The sequence below is a fragment of the Sus scrofa genome, chromosome 2 (assembly GCF_054392235.1).
Source record: "Sus scrofa isolate SSC_HxYL_T2T_F1_AM1 chromosome 2, Sscrofa_HxYL_maternal_Yorkshire_Landrace_v2.0, whole genome shotgun sequence".
NCBI classification, from domain to species: Eukaryota; Metazoa; Chordata; class Mammalia; order Artiodactyla; family Suidae; genus Sus; species Sus scrofa.
Genome location: NC_139384.1, coordinates 40,993,306 through 41,015,561, shown reverse-complemented (window position 1 = coordinate 41,015,561; position 22,256 = coordinate 40,993,306). Strand labels below are relative to the sequence as shown.

The 22,256-nt window shown below is 37.8% G+C and overlaps 1 protein-coding gene across 4 annotated transcripts in view; it reads left to right on the top strand.

Moving 5' to 3' along the window:
• Positions 1 to 22,256, top strand: part of NELL1 (neural EGFL like 1) — a 945,951-nt gene that overhangs the window by 886,279 nt on the left and 37,416 nt on the right. For all 4 annotated transcript variants that reach the window (XM_021085298.2, XM_021085297.2, XM_085011744.1 and 1 more), the window contains one exon: positions 16,249 to 16,442. In XM_021085298.2, coding sequence (XP_020940957.1) covers positions 16,249 to 16,442 — 194 coding nt within the window. The remainder of the gene's footprint in view (positions 1 to 16,248; positions 16,443 to 22,256) is intronic.

The following is a 22,256-nucleotide window of genomic DNA, read 5'->3' as shown; positions in this document are numbered from 1 at the left end:
TATTTATTCGAAAGAAAAGAAAGGAAGGGAAAAGAAAGGGAGAAGGAAGAAAGAGAGACTCATGAAAAAGTGAATAACTTCTGTTGGGATTGGGGAATGTAGGGATGAAAATTCACATGCAAATTTTTTATAGAAAACATTTTCACTGGGTCTATAGGATGAGACTGATTTTTTTTTTCCAGGTAAAGTAGATATTAAGGTAAGTATTTCAGTCAAGAATAGTAGTCAGATTGGAGATAGAATCATGGAAGAGATCTAATTGTGTTCAAGGGATGGTGAGATATCCAGTGTGGATGAAGTACATGATACATATGGGTGTGTTACTGGTGAGGAATGGCAAGGAAGGAGCCCTGGGAATAGAGGTAGAGACCAGATTATGAAAGGTCTTGTGTTCTAAGGTGTTAAATGTTTTGAATTCTGTTTCATAATATATGTCTCTCAAGGTTATTGAAAATTTGTTTTGAAAACCCTGATCCTTTTTAAGTAGCTATTTTTAATATAAAAGATAGCTATATACATAGAATATTGTTTCCCACAGAGTTTAAGATCCTCTATCATATATGCATCATTGTGTATTTTTGCACCTGTGCAATTTTGTTCCTCCTGCTCCTTTTGCTTGGGTTGTCTTTCCTCTCAAAAAAAAAAAAAAAAATGAAGCCACCAGAATTAGCTGGCCTTTGGTTATGATTGTTGTCTTGCATCCCGTAAGTGCTAAAAATTTTGTCCTATAGTGCTCACAGCAACCCTTCAGGTTTTGTATGATTCCCCACTTTATAGAAGGATAAAATAAAAAACAGAGAGGTTTGTTCTTGGCCATACAATGAGGTTTTTTTGTTTGTTTTTTTAAGGGCTGCACCCACGGCATATGGCAGTCCCCAGGCTAGGGGCTGAATGGGAGCTGCAGCTCCATGGGGTCTGAGCCACGTCTGTGATCTACAAGCTCATGGCAATGCCAGATCCTTAACCCACAGAGTGAGGCCAGGGATTGAACCTGTAGCCTCATGGATACTAGTTGGCTTCTTTACCTCTGAGCCACAGTGGGAACTCCTATGATATGACTTATTAAATCAGTTTTTTTGTGGACACATATAAGTAAATTATGGATTTAAATTCAATTTTCTGCCAATTCCTACATATATGATGCTGTAGCAACTCAAACTGGGTCATTTTTCTGCTAAAAGTCCTTGAGATAATGCACAAGTGGCAAGATCTAATTAATCTAGCTTCTCTTTGAAGAGATCTAGGCAGGGGAAATGGTAAGATGCTATTACTGTAATGGTCCAAGCAGTAGAAATAGAGAGAAGTGAGTAATCATTATGGGGTACATGGTGAGGATTTTATCTGCTCCCATTCATTATAATATTTTTCAAAGAAGGACTCTGCCTTCATTGTTTAAGTATTACTTCTTTCTTACAGTGAGCATAAGTTAATATTTGAACAGTTTGTGTTGGAGATGTATCATTTGGTCTTTGCAGAATGCTGCTATGTTTGTTACAAACCTGGGAGCCCACCTTGTGTGATGTGGTGGGACCTGAAGTCAAGATGCCCTTGTTTGTGTCCTGACTCAGACACTTACTAGCTGTATTCACTGGACATGTTCCATGATCCTCTGTTGCCCATTTCTGTATTTCTTATACTGGGGTACAGGTAATGCTAAAAGGCTACACAAAACTCGAAGAGGAATCTTACTCTACCCAGTGATTTGGAGGGAAAGTAATCTTTCTGTTATATAACAATCCTGGCTAAATGGCTGGATTTGAAACAATGACAAGAAAAATTGTATTTTTTTATATATATAATGATTTTTATTTTTTTCCATTATAGCTTGTTTACAGGGATTGTATTTGATATGTTCTAAAAGTATTTAAACAGAATAGTTTCATTTTAAAATTTTATTTTATATTTTATTTTTTAGCTGACATAATAATATTGAGAGATTTTTATAGAGTCGGCGCCTTTGTGGATGAAATGATAAAATGTCTGGGAATTACTTCCAATGATTTAGGGCACTGGTGGGAGCTGCAAGTTTACATGAAACAAGACTGATAATTTTTAAAGCTGAGTGATGACATGTGGATGTTCATCACACAATTCTCTTTTTATTCATTTGAAATATTTAATAATAAAAAGTTAAAAAGAATCCTAATAAAATGGCTTTAAAACCTCAAAAAAAAAAAAAAGATTTAAAAAATAGAAAATGTAAGAGTTCCTGTCTTGGCTTGGTGGTAACGAACCCGACTAGTACCCATGAGGACACAGGTGCAATCCCTGGCCTCACTCATTGGGTTAAGGATCAAGCATTGCCAGCAGCTTTGGTGTAGGTTCCCAGATACAGCTTGGATCCTGCTTTGCTGTGGCTGTGGTGTAGGCCAGCAGCTGCAGCTCTAATTCAACCCCCAGTCTGGGAATTTCTTTTGGGAACTTCCTCAGGTGCAGCCCTAAAAAGACCAAAAAGATCAATAAATAAAATAAAATAGAAAACATGAAACCTCAAATACATTTCAGATCCATAGTTTCCCCTTAATTTATGTCCAGGATTCAGAGAAATGAGGGTTCATTGTCTCTTACCATGGAGATAGATGAGGTAGAAATGTTGGAGAAGTAGTGATCATTTGACCCACAGCTTGGTTGGCTTTTAACAAGAGACCATTGTAATGCTAACATTCTAAGTTTTTTGGAAGGACAAAGTAGATCCTGAATTTGTAAGGGTTTTGAAAACTCTGAAGTGTGTATAAGAGCATAGTAAATTATTGTTATTATACATAATAAAAAGAAAGGAATCTGTGCTTTATAAAGATATGTTAATCATGACTCAATAAAATGAGTCATGGCTGGGATACCAAAGCATCTGCAAGTTCTTAAAAAAGACACATGTAAGGTATATCCATGGTTTTCCTGTCCTTATAAAATTTCACCTTCCCAGGAGCAGGAATTAGATTTGTCTCTTTTGTTTGTGATAGTATTCCCAATGCCTAGAACACTCTGTAGCATATCACATATGCTCAGTAAATATTTGTTGAATAAATGAATTAGTAAAAGGATTCTCAGAGCAATCATTTCTATTATTAATGAGGACAGTGACCTCTGCTACTTGCTCTGAGGAGCAGAGGTGGACCACAAATGAACTGCAAGAATTCCTTTTGTTTATATTCTAGCAGCCTGAATCATGTCAAAGATAAAGAAAATCAGACTCTAGTTTAAGCGGTAAAGACAGATTTTAATCAGTAATAAGCTATTGCAATAGGGAAGAAAGTCCAGGGTGAATTGAACTCAACTTTGATTTGTGCACAGGTGACCGGACATTCTAAAAGGAGGCTGAGGGAGTAGGAAGGAGGACAGTGGGGGCTTGAGTAGAATCAGGAAAGTGGAAATTTACAAAAAGCAGGATGTTAGTCCATATGAATCCTATCTGAATTCGTTAACCAGCTCTCACTAAAGTTAGGTTTCTGTTCTCCCACAGAGACTGGGGAGACCAGGGCCTACCTGCATTCAGGCACTGGCTAGAACAAACCATTCTTTTGGCAGCTCTGAGCTTTCCCATGTTGACACTTAAACGGGCTGGAGTCATTAGGGAGCGGTTAGGAACTAGTGCAAGTGTTTGTTAATTTTTTTTATTTCTAATATGAAGGGGTGCAGTGGATGACTTTATTTGTGTAATTGTCTGCAGTGTTTATAGGCCCTGGTTGAAATCTAATCAAGAAAAGTTCTCAGAGGAGCCTGACTAGAATTTGTGCAAGGAGAGAACCTTTATCTACGTCCTCCTTTGCTTTTCTTTGGAAACCAACCTAGCTTTGGCCCTTACAGTTTTACCTCTCTTGAGGTAAAAAACACAAAAAGACAAATTCAAAATAAATAGAACTTGCCTCCCCAAAGCCTATAGCAGAGTGAGTTCATTTCCTACTCTTTGCCTCAACTTTCCCTTAACTCCACTAAAGATCTTTCCCGAGAATATCCCTTCAAAGCAGGAGGCAGCCCTAAGTCTATTTTTGCCAAATTAGTTGATTAGGAGATGAAATATGAAGAAAGGAAGAGGATCCAAGAGGAGAAGTCATCCAAGACAGGGCACAAAAGCGTTTCAGTCCCCTCTGTAGATACTGCCCCTGTTGGCATGGTGGCCCAAATTGTTGTCCTAGATCAATGTCTTAACTTTTCTTCCACTGGGACAAAGATTTTGGAAAAGTTTGACCCCTTCCTAGAAGTCAGGGACCATAATAAACAGAGACAAAAAGAAGACAAAAGATAATAGACATGGAAGGTCTTTGAATTCTTAGGGGCTGTAACCTGAATCTCTTGTTATTTAGATGGAGACCTGGTTGTAGAATTGTACTGTTGACAATGGCGTTTGACCTTTGATTTCTGTGTAAGTTGCAGGATGCTTCTGGTAGTAAATGAAATTACTTTGAAACCTCTCTGTGCCTAAGGTGTTTCCTTGGCATAGAAGAGAGAAGAAATAATTTTTCATCTGTCAACTTGCTTGAGAGAATGACTTGTTAAATTAGAGAGTTCGTTTTGGTTTTCACCTTGGCTGGATTCCCTACGCCTATTTGTCACCAAGGGTTATACTGCCAAGGTGTCAATGAAACAGGAAAACCATGCTGCTCCCTTCATTACCCTCTCTTCAACCGCTTGCACATGCTTATTAAGAGAGGCAAGGGATATTTCTATCAACAGCAAATGTCCGAGAAGATGGTTTAATTCTAAGACATCTCCTTGTTTTCCTGAAGCTGGGTTCTTCCATTTATTTCCATCCTATCCTCCATCTGTCACCAGTCATATTCTCACACTGGAAGTACAAGCTCAGTCCCACAAAGGTGTAAAGGAATCATGTAAAGATGAAAATGGACAAGGTCGTTGAAAGTATTTAATACAGATCCTATCTTTTATTAAAGAGAAAACTGAAGCCTCCAAAGGACAAGGGTTGTTCCACGAGATTCTAATTTAACACCTGTTTGTGCATGTCTAAGTTAGTGAAAGACACTGTAATAGGTGCTGTGGGAAACACAAAGACAAATAAAAGCAGACTATTATTCTGAATACATAAGGAAGATAGAAAATTATATTCCCCAGCTAAGCATACACGGTAACATAAAAGACATATAGTTAACATAAAAGTAAAGGGCAGGGGATTACTCTTTTCATTTGAGGGTGGAATTTTGGTGAAGAGATTTAGACATAAAATGATTATAACAATAGAATGTGGGTAGCCCAGTATTAGGCATTTAGTAATTTGTAAAAAGATCTCTGTTTCTACTTCCTCGTGATTCAGATGCAACTCTCACACATTCCACCCTCCCACCTATAAGCAGTTGTATAAAAACATAAATCTAGGGTTGTTGGCATCTATACGGTACCCTCTCTGTGCGGTAAAATTCTCTTTGGATAGTATTTCAATATTTGTAGATTTTTTCATTTATTCTCTCCACTGGCCAGAATTGTACTGGTTTTAAACAGATGTAATTACTAGTAAAAAAAAAAAAAGCATGACATTCACGGTGGACAGCAAGCCAACTTGGTTAACTTAAAAGACTATTCTGCTTGTGTTCCACTCTTGTTTTCTTACCTAGAAGGAACTGTTTTCTTTCTCTGCAGTGAAACACCTAAATTTGTACAACTTGTAAAAATGTAGTCAGTGATGAAAGCAAGTTGTAGAGTGTCAGAAAATTATATTCTTTTGATATTAGTCACTTAATATGTCAGGTTTACTGATTAGGGCTCAGAAAGAGTTTGAAGTATTAGCATTTCTGGGTTTGGCTGGCCAAAGTGCTGATCATATCCATGAGAATTTATGTAAGAATTCAAAATTCAGTGAGGGGAGTTCCTATCATGGCTCAATGGTAACAAACCCAATTAGTATCCATGAGGACACAGGTTCAATCCTTGGCCTTGCTCAATGGGTTAAGGATCTGGTGTTGCTATGAGCTGTGGTGCAGGTCACAAAAGTGGCTTGGATGTGGCATTGCTGTGGCTGTGGTGTAGGCCAGCAGCTGTAGCTCCAATTCGACCCTTGGCCTGGGGACTTCTATATGCCACAGGTACAGCCCTAGAAAAAAGACAAAAAAAAAAAAAATTCAAGTGGAAATCCCTTAGTAAACATATGAAGGTATGGGCTGGCTGCAAATGAGAGCTCAGGTATATAGTGAAGAGATGGAACAGTGAAATTCATGAGACAAGATGAACTCCATGAGAGAGAAAATAATGTGAACAAGAACAATAAGAGCAGCTAATCATTTTGAAACGATTCCTACATGATAATCATTGTATTATGTGCTTACACAAATTACCAAGTTATCCTAGGGTGTATGTTTTATGTACATTTTTCAAATGAAAGGACTAAGACTCAGAGACTTAGGTGAATTTTCCAGATGTTGGGTAATAAGTTCCAGGGATGGGGCTGGGATGCAGTTGGCTTACTTCCCCCCATTTGCCTGAATTTTCCCAGTTTTAGCACTGAAATTCACCTATCTCAGGGATCCCTTGGGTCTAGGCCAAACTGGGACATAAGGTCGTGTTACCTTGCATCCACAGCTATTCCAAAGCTTAAGCTTTAAATTGGTATCTTATATGACTCCCACTGAGGAGAAGGAGAAGCAAAGACCAGAAATGGAATCTTAGAAAATGTTAATAACTTAAAAAATGGGAGGAGACTCTAAGGACCATACTAATAGGACTGTATCTGTATCTGTATTATTTGCCCTTTTCATCCCCAATCTCTAGTACTATTGTCTAGCACAGAGTAGATGCCCAAAAAGTATATTAAATTAGTTAAGTGATTGATGATTAATTATTAGTGATGGGATAAATGAAGAGGTGATGAATAGGGCAATATTATATCCCACAAGGGTCAAGAAGAGAGCTCTTAGACTGAAATAATCAATAACAACATTTAAGTAAAGGGTGATGTTTTGCAAACCTTCAGGATTTAGGCTCTGAAGAGAGGATCATATGGAAGTTTGCAAACATTTAGGAGGATGAAGATGCATACAGGAGGGAGCTTCTAGCTGTAGATACTAGGAAAGAAGACCTGGATCTAGGGAGGAGATAAGGAAAAAGTAAGCTGAGACAAGGTATTTTTTTCCTTTGGTCAAAGAAAGTCTGTCCAGTTAAAGGAAAATGGGGAAACTCGACAGAGAATAATACAGTTATACACTGATCAATAAGAAACACCACAGGGGCAACTTTCTTCTTAACTCAAGAAGGGTTGGAGGCTGGAACTACAAAGACTGAAGAGTTAACTCTTCCTAAGAGACACTTGATAGCACCCCAAAAAGACTAAGCTATAGCTCACTGATCTCTTTTTGCAGTCTTTACCTTTCAGGCTGAACTTCTCACATTTTGTTCAATTGAGATGCGTTTGAGCCCCTCACTATGCTAGTGGATGTCTTCTGATGTGTCCTGAATGTGTCAGCCCCACCACGATAGTCTGTGCTCTAAAGGGAACATTATATTTGAGTGTGGTGTGACAGGCGCACATAACATATGGCTGTCACCTCTCTTGTTCTGGGCCTGAAACTTCTGTATTTAAAATTTCATTAGCTTTGTATTTTGCAAGCCATCTCAGATTGTCTCTACTTATTTCTTTCACTTAATTTGCTGATGTGCAGTATGTGTATTTTCCCCTGTAGTTTTCTCTCTGCCACTGTAAGAGAAGAAACCCTGCTTTAGCTATAGGAGAAGCATCTGTGCTCTATCTTGTCTTTCATTAATAAACCCCCGAGGTCTGTTCTCATTTCCAGGCCACTAATGTCTGGTAATGATTTCCAAGTCACAACACACAGCTGGGTATTCAAACCCCAGGTTAAATTTTGTTTTCTGACATATCACCTGTTTGGAGTTTGAAAGTAAGTCTGGATGTGATGTGTAAGTTTTTAAAGGAGGAAGGATATGGGATAATAAAAAAGATCACTCCTTGACCTAACTGCTACCAAACCACTGGAAAAAAAAAAAAAAATGTTTCCCTTGATCTCTGAGATCAACCTGTAGAAATTTCAGCTCCTGAGGCAGGTACCATTACAGTTGTTATGCTATTAAAATTTCTGCAGAGCAGCTTTTCTTGAAGGCTAGGAAAATTGTTTGAGGCTAGTTTGGGATCAGTTTGATTGCTGCTGATATAAAAATCTCTGAATTGTATATATATTTTTAACATGCACAAGTAACCTAAGAAGTTTAAATTAAAGAACAAAGCAGATTGTCTAGGCACAACTAGACTTTTTTAAGCAAAATTGAGTACAATAATAACAGCTTTCAGAAACTGTGAAAATGTCAATGAAAGAAAATTAGTTCTAATGTAAGCCTAGCCATGGGATTTTATTGAAAATGTTCTCATCCTAGCATGGAGCATTGAAATAATGAATTTACAAGGAGAAATACAAGGAAATCAGAGAAAGCCATTCTTTACAATAAGAAAAAAACAAGTACATTTTAATGATTATAGATTTGAATGTGGAATATTTTGCCTGATTTTTGTTTCATTGCCTCTTTGTCATTGGAGGCCTGTCTGATGATTTGGGTAAGTATCATGGGTGAATGTCTTTGTGTTTGCTCAGCAGAGAACAACAGTAGCAATATGTAAATAGGGTGCCTCTTCCCTTTGAATGCCTTGGGATATGTATAATAGATTAAGTTGGCTTTGTGCAGAGCAAACAGGTCTGTATTACCAAGAATATGAATAATGTTGGTTTCCATAATTGCTAACATCTGGCTTTCCATAAATCTGTTAAATTGCATGGAAGCAGAATTAGATTTCTGTGTCACAAGTAAAGCAATTACATGGAACTCTGTAGGCAATATGGTCCTATATTCAGCTGTGAAATCCTTTCATTCTGGAGCAGCAAAAACAAATCCAGGCTTTGCACCTTGTTTTTACTATGCACCCTAGGTGTGTTCATCTTAATACTCAGGTTTCTTAATTTATGAGAGGAAATCACACCCAATATGTTTGCAACTTTGTAAAATGCAAAATAACCAAATGTTTTTTTAAAAAAACATATTCTAAGCGGAAATTAATTGCCAGTTTAGAAATTGTTTTAAGGAAGACCATAAATTAATGATCCTTTTGTAGCCACTGGTTGTGGATCTGTTGAAATTAATCTTCCAGATAATTCTGGAGTGATTTGTTGATGAGTCTTCCTCTGTCTTTGTCCCCTCAAGCATTTGATAGGACATTAGAATGAAGAGAGAAGAGGGAAGTTGACCTTCCTATTTCGGCACGGTTAAGATTTTCTGTATTTATTGTACTTTGAACTAGACCCAAGAGATTTCTCAGATGAAAACTCAACAGTTAAATGTGTTCCCTAAAGGGAAGGGTTGTGGTGTGCCTTACATTTATTGAACACTGCAAAGACCACCTTTGGGGAGATTAGGCTTAATAATAGTATTGGTCTATAAATTTCTTAGATTTAAGTAAATTAAGTTAAATACAATGGACATCCACAGTATATTTTGTTTCCCTTGGTACTAAGAAGAGAAAAAGGAAAAAGATTCACTCCTTCCCCTCAAGCAGCTCACCATCTATCTATGAAGCTGTGGATATATTAAATATGTAACTCCTGAGAGATGAATGCAAAGAGAGTACTGTGTATAAGGTACAGGAAAGAAAAAAGTGGCGACTCTCTTGTAGAATGAGGGATGGTGATGCTTGGACTTGATTTTGAAAAGCACATAGGAGAGAAGATCACATAGGAAAGGAGGTGCTTACCTTATCAGTTAACTAATTTATACTTGACTCATTCCACATAGGCTAATAAACAGTTGAGATGAGGCAGATGAGAGGACTCCCAAAATAAGAAAAGGCACATTCCAAGGTACAGGCACAGGAAACATTATGGCCTGTTTTTAAGTTACCCATTGCTTTTGAAGAGAAAGAGGAAGAGACAGAGGCAACAACTGAAGTGTTTGTATTTTCTGTTATAAACATCAGAGAACCACTGAGAAATGGCAAGCAGAGGAAGGACATGGACAGATTGGCTTTTTAGAATACCACTACCCTGCGTAAGGTATTTAGAGCAGTGATTTTCATCTGGCTGAACAGAGTCCAGAGATCTGAATCCTAATTTGCACCAATTAAATCACTTACTAGCAGTAGTGAGCATGGGCACCAATACTTTTTAAATAAAGTCTCTTCAAATATTTCTAATTTGCCCACTATCAAAAACAATGGATTTGTGTGAGAAGTGGCTGGAGTCATTTAAGACCAGATAGGAAATTAATTCAATAGTCCTGGTGATAAATATGAAGATCTGAGCTGAGTTCAAAGAAATCTGAATATAACTTTTATGACTATATATGTGATGAGCCACCTACCGATCAACCTACCTCTATCTATCTATCTAATCTGTGCTACTATCTATATCTCCTAGACACACAAACCAGATTATAAATGTGATGAGAGAAGTATAAGACTGAATGTTTTAGTTGCTACTTTCAGCAAAAACTGGGGAATGAGAATAATGCAAACATATCACTTTAGTATTGTTCCAAGGTAGTATGTACTTAAACAATAAGCCATATCCAACCATAATTGCAATGAGTGTTCAGGGATGGTGACTGATTTCTGGAATCATATTAGGAGATGTTTAACGGAGGAGGTAGATCTTGAACTTGGTCTTAATCATTTACATTCATTAAATCAAGAAAAAAATTGATGACTTATTATGTTATCTACATTTGCAAAAGACCGTAGATTGGGTGGGTATTGGATCTCTCTTCTATACAGGAGATAAATGAGGGTGAGAGAGGCTAAATTTAAAAATAAATAAGGAGCTTGGTTTCAAACATGGGTCACCTGGCTTGCACATTCAGTGATACTTTTAATTGGAAATAATTAGAGTAGTAGGAGGATGAGAGAGGCTTCTAGATGGGAGCACCCTATGGTCATTTGTGTTGAGAACAGCATGGCCATGACCAGGAATAGTGAAGAGGTAACTTAGATCTGATTGTGGTTGATCTGGAATCTAGGCATCATAATTTTGGGTCATTTCTATAGTTTTCAAAGGAGGAATAATATTCATTAACTAAATGTTTTGATCGAGGCTACAATTGGTAGGAGAGAGACAAGAAATAAATAAATCTTGGAGTGAACTAGCTTCTAGAAATACAATTGGAATATCTTAATGTCTGCTGTGATGTACTGCTGCTGTGAAGCCAATTGTTATACCAATATAGTGCATGCAGCCGTAAGGGAGATAGGTCATTTGCTTCTCATTAAGTCACAATGGTTTAAAATTTTTTAAATTTTTATTAAGGTATAGGTGATTTACAATGTTCCTTCAGTTTCTGCTGTACAGCAAAGTGACCCAGCCACCCATACACACGCATTCTTTTTTTTTATTTTACATCAGGTTCTAACCCAAGAGACTGGATACAGTTCCCTGTGCTGTACAGCAGGACACCATCACCCATCTGTTCTAAATTTAACAGTCTGCATCCAGCAACCCCAAACTCCCCGTCAGTCCCCCTCTCTCCCCACTTCCCTCTGGCAAACACATGTCTGCCCTCCATGTCCATGATCTATTTCTGTTTTGTATCTAGACCATTTGTCCTGTATTTTAGACTCCACATGTAAGTGATATCATATATTTGTCTTTTGCTTTCTGACTTACTAAACTTAGTATGAGAGTCTCTAGTTCTATCCATGTTGCTACAAATGGCATTATTATTATTTTTTTTGTCTTTTTGGGGCCACACCCATGGCATATGGAGGTTCCCAGGCTAGGGGTCAAATTCGAGCTGTAGCTGCTGGCCTACACCACAGCCATAGCAATGCAGGATCCGAGCCGTGTCTGAGACCTACACCACAGCTCATGGCAATGCCGGATTCTTAACCCATTGAATGAGGCCAGGGATTGAACCCACATCCTCCTGGTTGCTAGTCGGGTTCATTAATCTCTGAGGCACGCCAGGAACTCCATTTTGTTCTTTTTATGGCTAAGTAGTATTCCACTGTCTATCTGTACCACATCTTCTTAATCCATTTTTCTGTCAATGGACATTCAGGTTGTTTCCATCTCTTGGCTATTATGAATAGTGCTGCAATGAACATAAGGTTGCATGTATTTTTCAATGAAAGTTTTTTTCCAGATATATGCCCAGGAATGGGATTGCTGAATCATATGTAGTTCTATAGTTAGTTTTCTGAGACATTTAATACTGATTTCCATAGTGGTTGTACCAATTTATATTCCCACCAACAGTGGAAGGAGGGTTCTCTTTTCTCTACATCCTCTCCAGCATTTGTTGTTTGTTGACTTGTTAATCATGGCCACTCTAACTAGTGTGAGGTGGCACCCCATTTTAGTTTTGATTTGCATTTCTCTAATAATTAGTGATGTTGAGCATTTTTTCATGTGCCTGCTGGTCATCTGTATGTCTTCAGAGAAATGTCTGTTTAGGTCTGCCCATTTTTCTGTTAGGTCATTTTTTGTTGTTGTTGTTGAGTTGTGTGAGTTGTTCATATATTTTGGAGATTAAACCTTTGTCTGTGGAATCATTTGCAAAGATTTTCTCCCATTCTGTGTTTTGTCTTTTTTTTTTAATGGCTTCCTTTGCTCTGCAGAAGCTTTTGAGTATAATTAGGTCCCATTGGTTCATTTTTGTCTTTATTATCTTATTCTAGGAGGTGGATCAAACAAGATGTTGCTGTGATATATGTCAAAGTGCCTTCTGCCTATGTTTTCCTCTATGGGTTTTATTGTATCTTACATTTAGGTCTTTAATCCATTTTGAGTTTGTTTTTGTATATGGTGTTTGAGAATATTCTAATTTCCTTCTTTTTTCTTTTTCTTTTTAGGGCTGCACCCATGCATATGGAAGTTCCCTGGCTAGGGGTCGAATCAGAGCTACAGCTGCTGGCCTACATCACAGCCACAGCAACACCAGATCCAAGCTGCATCTGGGACCTACACCACAGAATATTCTCATTCTCTTACATGTGGCTGTCCAATTTTCCTAGCACCATTTATTTAAGAGGCTGTCTTTTCTCCACTGTATGTTCTTGCCTCCTTTGTCATAGATTAGTTGACCATAGGTGTTTAGGTTTATTTCTGGGCTTTCTGTTCTGTTCCATTGATCTATAGTTCTGTTTTTGAGCCAGTACCATACTGTTTTGATCACTATAGCTTTGTAGTATAGTCTGAGGCCAGGGGGCCTGATTCCTCCAGTTCCGTTTTTTCTTTATAATATTGCTTTAACTATTCCAGGTCTTTTGTTTTTCCACACAAATTTTAAAATGTTTCATTCTATTCTGTATAGAATGTCATTGGTAATTTGATAGGCATTGCACTGCATCTGTAGATTTCCTTAGGTAGTTATTTTGACATTGATTTTTTTTAATCCAGGAGCATGGTATATATTTCCATCTATTTGTGTCATCTTTCATTTCTTTCATCACCATCTTACAGTTTTCAGAGTGCAGGTCTTTTGTCTCTTTAGGAAGATTTATTCCTAGGGATTTTATTCTTTTGGATGTGATGGTAAATGATATGGTTTCCCTAATTTCTCTTTAGGGCTTTACCAGTTCTCTCGCAGTGTCTTTAGGATTTTCTAGGTATAATGTCATGTGATCTGCAAACAGTGGTAGTTTTAGTTCTTTTCCAATTTGGATTCCTTTTATTTTTTTCTACTCCGATTGCCATGGCTAGGACTTCACAAACTCTGTTGCATAACAGTAGTGAAAGGAGACATCTTTGTCTTGTTCTTTATCTTACTGGAAATGCTTTCAGTTTTTCACTACTGAGAATGTTTGCTGTAGTTTTCCATATGCAGCTTTTATTATATTGAGATAGTTCCCCTCTGTGCCCACTCTCTGGAGAGTTTTTATCAGGAATGGATGTTGAATTTTGTCAAAAGCTTTTTCTGCATCTAATAGGATGATTATATGGTTTTTATTTTCCAGTTTGATGAGGTATATCACATTGATAGGTTTGTGGATATTGAAAATCCTACTTGATCATGTTGTATGGTCTTTTTAATATATATTTTGATGCAGTTTGCTAATACTTTGTTGAAGATTTTTGCATCTATGTTCTTCAGTGATATTGGCCTGCAATTTTCTTTTTTCATGGTATCTTTGTCTGGTTTTGGTATCAGGGTGATGGTGGCTTCATAGAATGAGCTTGGGATTCTAGCAAACTTTGCGTAATCATATCATTCTCAGAATTTCAGCTAAAAATACGGAAGAGGAGTTCCCGTCGTGGCACAGTGCTTAACGAATCCGACTAGGAATCATGAGGTTGCGGGTTCTGTCCCTGCCCTTGCTCAGTGGGTTAATGATCCGGCACTGCCGTGAGCTGTGGTGTAGGTTGCAGACTCGGCTCGGATCCAGCGTTGCTGTGGCCCTGATGTAGGCCGGTGGCTACAGCTCCGACTGGACCCCTAGCCTGGGAACCTCCATATGCCGCTGGAGCGGCCCAAGAAATAGCAAAAAATAAAAAATAAAAATATGGAAGAGGATACACATAAGACTTTATTTTAAAAAATGAGTTGCAGTGTCTAGAGGGAAAATTAGTTGAAAGTAGGTAAAACCACAGAATATTCTAGTCTGCTGAAAGAAGATTTCAGACCTTCAATTGGTACACTATGGTGGAAAGAACTCTAGCTCACCAGTCAGAAGGCCCAGAACACAATCTTTGCTCTGACAGATACTAACTGTGGGAACACTTAGCCATCTCTGTAACTTAATTTCTTCTTTTGTAAACTAAAAATAACTATTTCCACCTCTCAATTATAAGGCATGTCTTGTGAAAAAGATCTTTGAAACCATATATACATAGTTTCATGTATAAACCAGACATGGTTTATATATGAAAGTAGCAAAATCAATATGCCTTTGGGTACTTAATTTCTTTGAGCACTTTAGAGAAAATGCTACTAACAATTTTTTTAAGTTAGTTTCATACTTCTTAACCAAGTGCATATAATCATATACATATTTATCATAAAATTTAGGATAAAGAATCAGTTAATTTATACTGTTCTTATTGTAAACCAACACAGGGGTTAAGTCTACCAATCCATAGCCTACCATTTCTATACCAACAGTTATCTATATATGTACTGCTGTTTTCCATCTTATCATTTTCACAAGGACAGTGTCTTATATGTCATTGTCAACATTTATAGCACCAGTGTGTAAAGAACCTTGTGCATAGCAGACTTTTCGTAAAAATGTGTTAGAATCAAAATTGTCATCTGAAAGATATTTGCAGGACTTGGCAGTAGATTACTCAGTGGAGAAGAAAAATGACCTGATAGACAAATGGCCAGTGTCTTCAAATAGCTTAAATATTGTTACAGATGAGAAAAATTAAGTAGACTTTTCCCAAGTGGTCTGAGAACTAGTACCAATAAGCAGAATTTACTGGATAATATATTTTATTTCCATTTAAGGAAGACACATATAAAAGAGTTATTCGAAGATAGAATTGGCTGCCTTGTGAAATAATAGATTGTCTGCAGGGAAAAGACTCAAATCAAGGCTGGACAGCTATGTGTTTGAGATGTTAAGGTCACCCAGGCTTTGAATGTCAGGGAGGACTACTGAATTTATGTTTTTCTTACATACCTGCTGTCAATGAAAAACAGCAAAATATATATGCCTTTCATCAGCATCCATGCCAGACCCTAACTGGAGCTCTGAGATGTTTTTTTGTGTGGGCAAAAATGCTGCTGGCCATTAAGGTGGTGAGTTTTTGATGAGGCAAAGCATCCTCCAAGAATAATTCCCTCTTCTTTCAGCCTTGGCCCCAGGATCTAGGGGCAGTCTAATTGCCACAGGGTTGCCCTAATTTCCCACTTGTTCCTACCCAGGGGCTAATCTATTCACACCTTTTCTAAAAGACCCAGATCTCCATGGGGTGTATCTACACTGCTAATGAATTAGGAGTATTTATGGCCTCTGGATGCTGTAGTTCTTGAGAATATCCTAAAACCAGTTCAGAATTGCTACAGGATAATTTAGCAATTAGAGTCTGACTGTTTTAGGTTTGGATCCCAGACTCATCACTATTAGCTATATGACATTGGTATGTTATCAAACCTGTATGAGTCTCAGCTCAATTATTTGGCAAATAGATATAAGAAAAGATTCTCCTACACAGAGCTGCCTTGCAGAGTAAATGAGAGAATGCATGTGAACAGCATAGCATAGTATTTGGCACAAGATAAAAACTCAATATTAACTAGTACTATTGTGATTATTACTTTCTAATAATCATCTTGACTGGAGTCTAAAGCTCCATACTTTCTTTATTGCAGATATTGATGAATGTGCCTTAAGAACTCATACCTGTTGGAATGATTCTGCTTGCATCAACCTGGCAGGGGGCTTTGACTGCCTCTGTCCCTCTGGGCCCTCCTGCTCTGGTGACTGCCCCCACGAAGGAGGATTGAAGCGAAATGGGCAGGTGTGGACTTTGAAAGAAGACAGGTGTTCTGTCTGTTCCTGCAAGGTGAGGCTGATTTGGTGCAGCAGAAATTGTCACTATTTCTTCTCTCCCTCCCCCTTTTTTCTCCCTCTCCATCTCTTTCTGCAGCTTGTTGACCCATAGGTCTCTTGTGGTTCCTGAAAAGATGTCTGTTCTAATATGCACTACAACTAATGATGATGCTGAGTGGCAGGCACACCTGCTGGGAATGAAAAGTGAGGTGTGGGGTGGCAAAGGGACTGCAGAGCACAGAGGGAGCAGGGCAGAGAAGTCAATGTTAGTCCCTCCACTGAGAGCTGGCAGTGCCTTTAAGATTGGTTGGGTGAGAGCCTTAATGAGCCCTCATTCCACACTTCTACAACTAGCTCTTTCCCTGAAATGATCACCTACATGAACTTGCTCACTTTTCTGGTGACGTCATCCAGAAAAGCAAAGCTCAGAGGTTTGCTTGCAGTGGTCAGAGACAGTGGACTTCCATTCTGGACACGTGTTAATGACAGTACTAGGCCATCTGGTAAGTGGTGTCTTCCTTGTCATTCTTAGTGCTGGGCTATTCCTAATATTAAGTTGTTTGAAAGTGTGTTTAATGCTTACAAAAATAAAATTCTGTCATTGACTAGTTTTGCTTTATGCTTTGCAAAATGGGCCTATTAAATTGTTTGATTTCATTGTACTTTATTTCTTCTTTTGTTGATCTTATCTATTCATTTTCCTTTGATATTGCTTTCCTGCAGCTCTTACAAAGTATTTTTATGTCTGTTGGGATGGGACTGTTTAATCTTTGGTTTTATGGGCATGGGAATCATGAGAAGTTACTTGTTTAGTAGCCTTGTAAAGAGCTGGTCTCCTGATAAATTCAAAGTGCTCCCTGGAAACAGAGTAGAAATGAACCTTGAAAAGTCACCCAATTAAATCACCTGCCTTCAGATCTGTTACACCTCCAATAGACCCAGGAGCACCTATTTAGGAGAGCTGTACTACCAAGTATTTAGATCATTACCCCATAACATCCATTTTTTAATAAATTTTATTGGGGTATAGTTGACTTACACTGTTGTGTTAATTTTAGGTGTACAGCAAAGTGAATCAGCCATGTATATGTGTGTGTGTGTGTGTGTGTGTGTGTGTATATATATATATATATATATATATATACATATACATATATTTCTTTCTCTCTCTGTGCTATCAGAGAATATTGAATGTTTCCCTGTGCTATATATGGCAGGTCCTGGTTACCCATCGATTTTGTATATAGTAATAGGTATATGCCAATCCCAGCCTCCCAATCCATCCCTCCTCCCAACATTTACCCTTTGGTAAACATAGTTTGGTTTTGAAATCTTTGAGTCTGTTTCTGTTTCATGAATAAGTTCTTTTGTGTAATTTTTATCAGAATCCACATATTAGTGATCTAATATGGTATCTGTGCTTATCTGACTTATTTCACTTAGTATATGATAATCTCTAGGTCCATGCTGGTTGCTGCAAATGGCATCACTCTTTTTATGTCTGAGTAATATTCTATTGAAAGTACGTACCACATCTTTTTTATCCAGTCCTCTGCTGATGGACAATTAGGTTGCTTCTGTGTCTTTGTTATTGTAAATATTACTGCAAAGAACATTCGGGTGCATGTATCCTTTATAAGTATGTTTCTTCCAGGTATATACCCCAAAGTGGGACCACTGGATTGTATGGTAGTTCTATATTTAGTTTTTTAAGGAACTTTCTCACTATGCTCCACAGTGGTTGTAACAACCTACATTCATACAACATGTAAGAGGGTTCCCTCTTCTCCACACCTTCCCCAACATGTATTGTTTGTAGACTTTTTGATGATGACCATTCTGACTAGTGTGAGGTGATACCTCTTTGTAGTTTTGGTTTGCATTTCTCTAATTAGTGATGTTGAGTATCTTTTTGGCCATTTGTCTGTAGTATTTGGATAAATGTCTAGATGTTCTGAACATTTTTGATTGAGTTGTTTGCTTTTTGATATAAAAGTGTATGTGATGACTGCATATTTTGGAGATTAACCTCTTGTCATTTGCTTCGTTTGCAAAGATTTGTGTGGAAACCCATATTTCCCTTATACATAAACCTAGTTCCACATCCCCAAACTTAGATCCACTGTCTCTAGTTATTAAAGCCTTCCTATATTCCAAGCACCCTATAATTTAAAAACAACATCCCACTTAATATAGCACAACTATGAAAGATGGGGGAAACTGAGTGTCTAAGGTTTAGGGCAAGTAATATGCACTAAATATCATAAGCTATAAATGTTTAAGCTGGGGTATGAATTCTACTTGCACCAAATTTTAGCTTTTTTCATCTTGCTACATTTCCTGTAACACTCTACAAACGATATCTGTTGATATTTATAAAACCAATTAAGCAATCAGTCAATCCAACTTGACTGAGCATCAATTCATTACAATGTTATTGTGAATAGAAATTTGCCTCAAGAAGTTTTCAAGTTACTAAGTACAATATTTTTCCATGTGGCACTAATTCAGAGCAAAAACTTTTAAGTAAAAGCTTGCGGGTTAAAAGTTGAGAAGGACTTATGAAGAAGGCTGCAATTAGGTCTCCATTCAGCAAGCAAAATGAAGATTAATTCTTTTACTAGTTCTTTTCTAGAAAATACTACTTTTATAAACTTTTGAAGAGGATCACAACATGACCCCAAATCCTTTTTTAGGCTTTATAGATTCCCAGTACCTGGAATAGGCAAGAGACTTGCCTGTTGAGTCTTGATCAGTATGAAAGTGAAATCTATTTCTCTATTATTGTTTTATTTTAGCCCATGATAAAGCAGGGCACTTACCAATCATTAAAATTTTTCCAAAGTTTCATTAATTGTGCTAATAACCCAAGCAGGCTAAATTGATTTATTCTGCTTTGACTCCTAAAGTCTGTCTCTCTAAAGACTTCTGGGAATTAGATTGACATTGACACAGGAAAGGAATAATTCCTGTCATTTCCCTTCGTTAATATAATGTTCCTCCACCACTAGTGCACCCCTTTATGAATAAAATGCTGGGCCAAGTTCTTTACGTAGGCCTTTTTAAAAGTAATTAATCATTAATAGGATAGGTTGTAGAGGGGGAGGAGATCTGGCTTTAGGAGCTGAATTAAGAACCCTGAATCAAATAATTTTTTTCCTTTTTTTTTTTTTCTTTTCTCTTCTTGCTTTTTTAGGGCTGAACCCATGGCATATGGAAGTTCCCAGGCTAAAGGTCGAATCAGAGCTACAGCTGCTTACCTATGCCACAGCTCAGGGCAGCTCCAGTTCCTCAACCCACTGAGTAAGGCCAGGGATCAAACGCACATGCTCACAGATAGTGGGATTCGTTTCCACAGCACCACAACAGACACTCCCTCAAATTCTGTAGATCATCCTCAAAAAATGAACCTATTTCTGATGCTCTGTTTCCATTATTTTAATTTGTTAAGTATTCTATTCTGATTTGACGAAAAGACCTCCAGTACTTAAGCATCCAAATGGACTTTTATAATGGCATTGTGTTAGAGTCTAGGAAGTAGATTTCAAGTCGTATAGCGTTGTGGTCAGAAAAGATGCTTGATATGATTTAAATTTTCTTAAAGTTACCGAGGTTGGATTTGTAGCCCATGATGTGATCAATCTTAGAGAATGCTCCATGTGCACTTGAGAAGAATGTGGATTCTGTTGCTTTTGGATGGAATGTCCTATAAGTGAAGTCCATCTGGTTTAATGCTTCATTCAGGGCCTGTGCTTCCTTATTGATTTTCTGTCTGGATGATCTTTCCATTGCTGTAAGTGGAGTGTTAAAGTCCCCCACTATCATTGTGTTATTGTTGATTTGTCCTTTTAAGGTTGTTAGCAGTTGCCTTATATATTGTGGTGAATCTTTGTTGGGTGCTTTGATATTTAAAATTGTTACATCTTCTTCTTGGATTGATCCTTATGTAGTGACCTTCCTTGTCCCTTAAAATATTCTTCATTTTAAAGACTATTTTGTCTGATATGAGTATTGCTACTCCAGATTTCTTTTGATTCCCGTTGGCATATTTTCTTCCATCCTCTAACTTTCTATTTGTATGTGTCCCTAGAAGTGAAGTGGGTCTCTTGAGGACAGCATATACATGGTCTTGTTTTTGTATCCATTCAGCCAGTCTATGTCTTTTGGTTGGGGTGTTTAGTCCATTAACATTTAAGGTAATTATTGATGTGTATGTTCTTTTTGCCATTTTATTAATTGCTTTGGATTTGTTTTTCTTGCTCTTTTTTCTTCCCTTCTTCTCTTGTTCTCTCCTCTTGTGGTTTGATGACTATCTTTAGTGTTGTATTTGAGTTGATTTTTCTTTGTGTATCAATTGTAGATTTTTGGTTTGCAGTTATTCTGAAGTTTTGATGTAAGACTCTCTATATAGATACATGAGATTGTTTTAAGTTGTTGTTCTCTTAACTGCAAGTGCATCTCCAGTGTCCTGCATTTGTACCCACCTCTTCTCACGATTTCTGATTGTGGTGGCATAATTGTGCGTGGATGATTTTGTATCTTTACTGTATCTGTACCTTTACTGGTGAGCCTTGTCACTTATGGTATTTTTGTTTCCTTTAGTATTTGTTGTAAGGTTGGTTTAGTGTTGCTGAATTCTCTCAGCTTTTGCTTATCTGTGAAGGTTTTGATTTTTCCTTCAAGTCTGAATGAGAGCATCGCTGGGTAAAGTAATCTTGGTTGGAGGTTTTTTCCTTTTATCACGTTAAGTATATCATGCCACTCCCTTCTGGACTGCAGAGTTTCTGATGGAAAATCTGCCAATAGCCTTATTGGGGTTCCCTTGTATGTTATTTGTTTCTTTTCCCTAGCTGCTTTCAAGATTCTGTCTTTGTCTTTAATTTTGGTCAGTTTGATTAATATGTGTCTCAGGATATTCCTCCTTGGTGTTTTTTTATATGGTACTCATTGTGCTTTATGGATTTGAGTGAGTGGTTCCTTTCCCATGTTAGGGAAATTTTTGCCTATTACCTCTTTGAATAATTCTTCTGTCCCTTTCTCTCTTCTCCTTCTGGCACCCCTTTAATATGGATGTTGGTGCATTTAATGTTGTCCCAGAGTTCTCTGAGACTCTCATTTGTTTTTAATCTTTTTTCTCTTTTAAGTTCCACATCCATAATTTCCACTAATCTGTCCTCCACCATGCTTATTCATTCTTCTGCCTCCTGTATTCTGCTGTTAGCTGCTTCTAGTGAATTTTTTATTTCAGTTATTGTATTTTGCATCTCTTCTTGTTTAAGTTTTGTATCTTGTATCTCTTTGCTCATTGTTTCCTGTAAGTTATCCATCTTTGCCTCCAGTTTATTTCCAATGTCTTGCATTATCTTTAGCATCAACAGTCTAAAGTCTTTTTCCTGGAGGATGAGAATCTCCTGATCACTTAGCTGATTTTCTGGGGTTTTTCCTTTCTCCCCCATCTGAGTTATAGTTCTCTGTCTTTTCATTTTTATAGGTTTTTGGCATGGTGACCTTTTCATAGATAATAGAGTTGTAGCCTCTCTTACATCTGGTGTCTGCCCCCCTTGTGGCTGAAGTCCGTATAGGGGCTTGCTGTAGGCTTCCTGATGGGAGGGACTTATGCCTGCCCATTGGTAGGTGGAGCTGATTCCTATACCTCTGGTGGATGGGGCTTAGTCTCTGGATGGGATTAGAGGCAGCTGTGTGCCTGGGGGGTCTTTAGGCAGCCTGTTTACTGAGGGGTGGGGCTGTGATCCCACCTAGATTGTTGTTTGCCCTGAGGCTTCTCAGCACTGATGGGTGGAGCCAGATTTTCCCAAAATTGCCACCT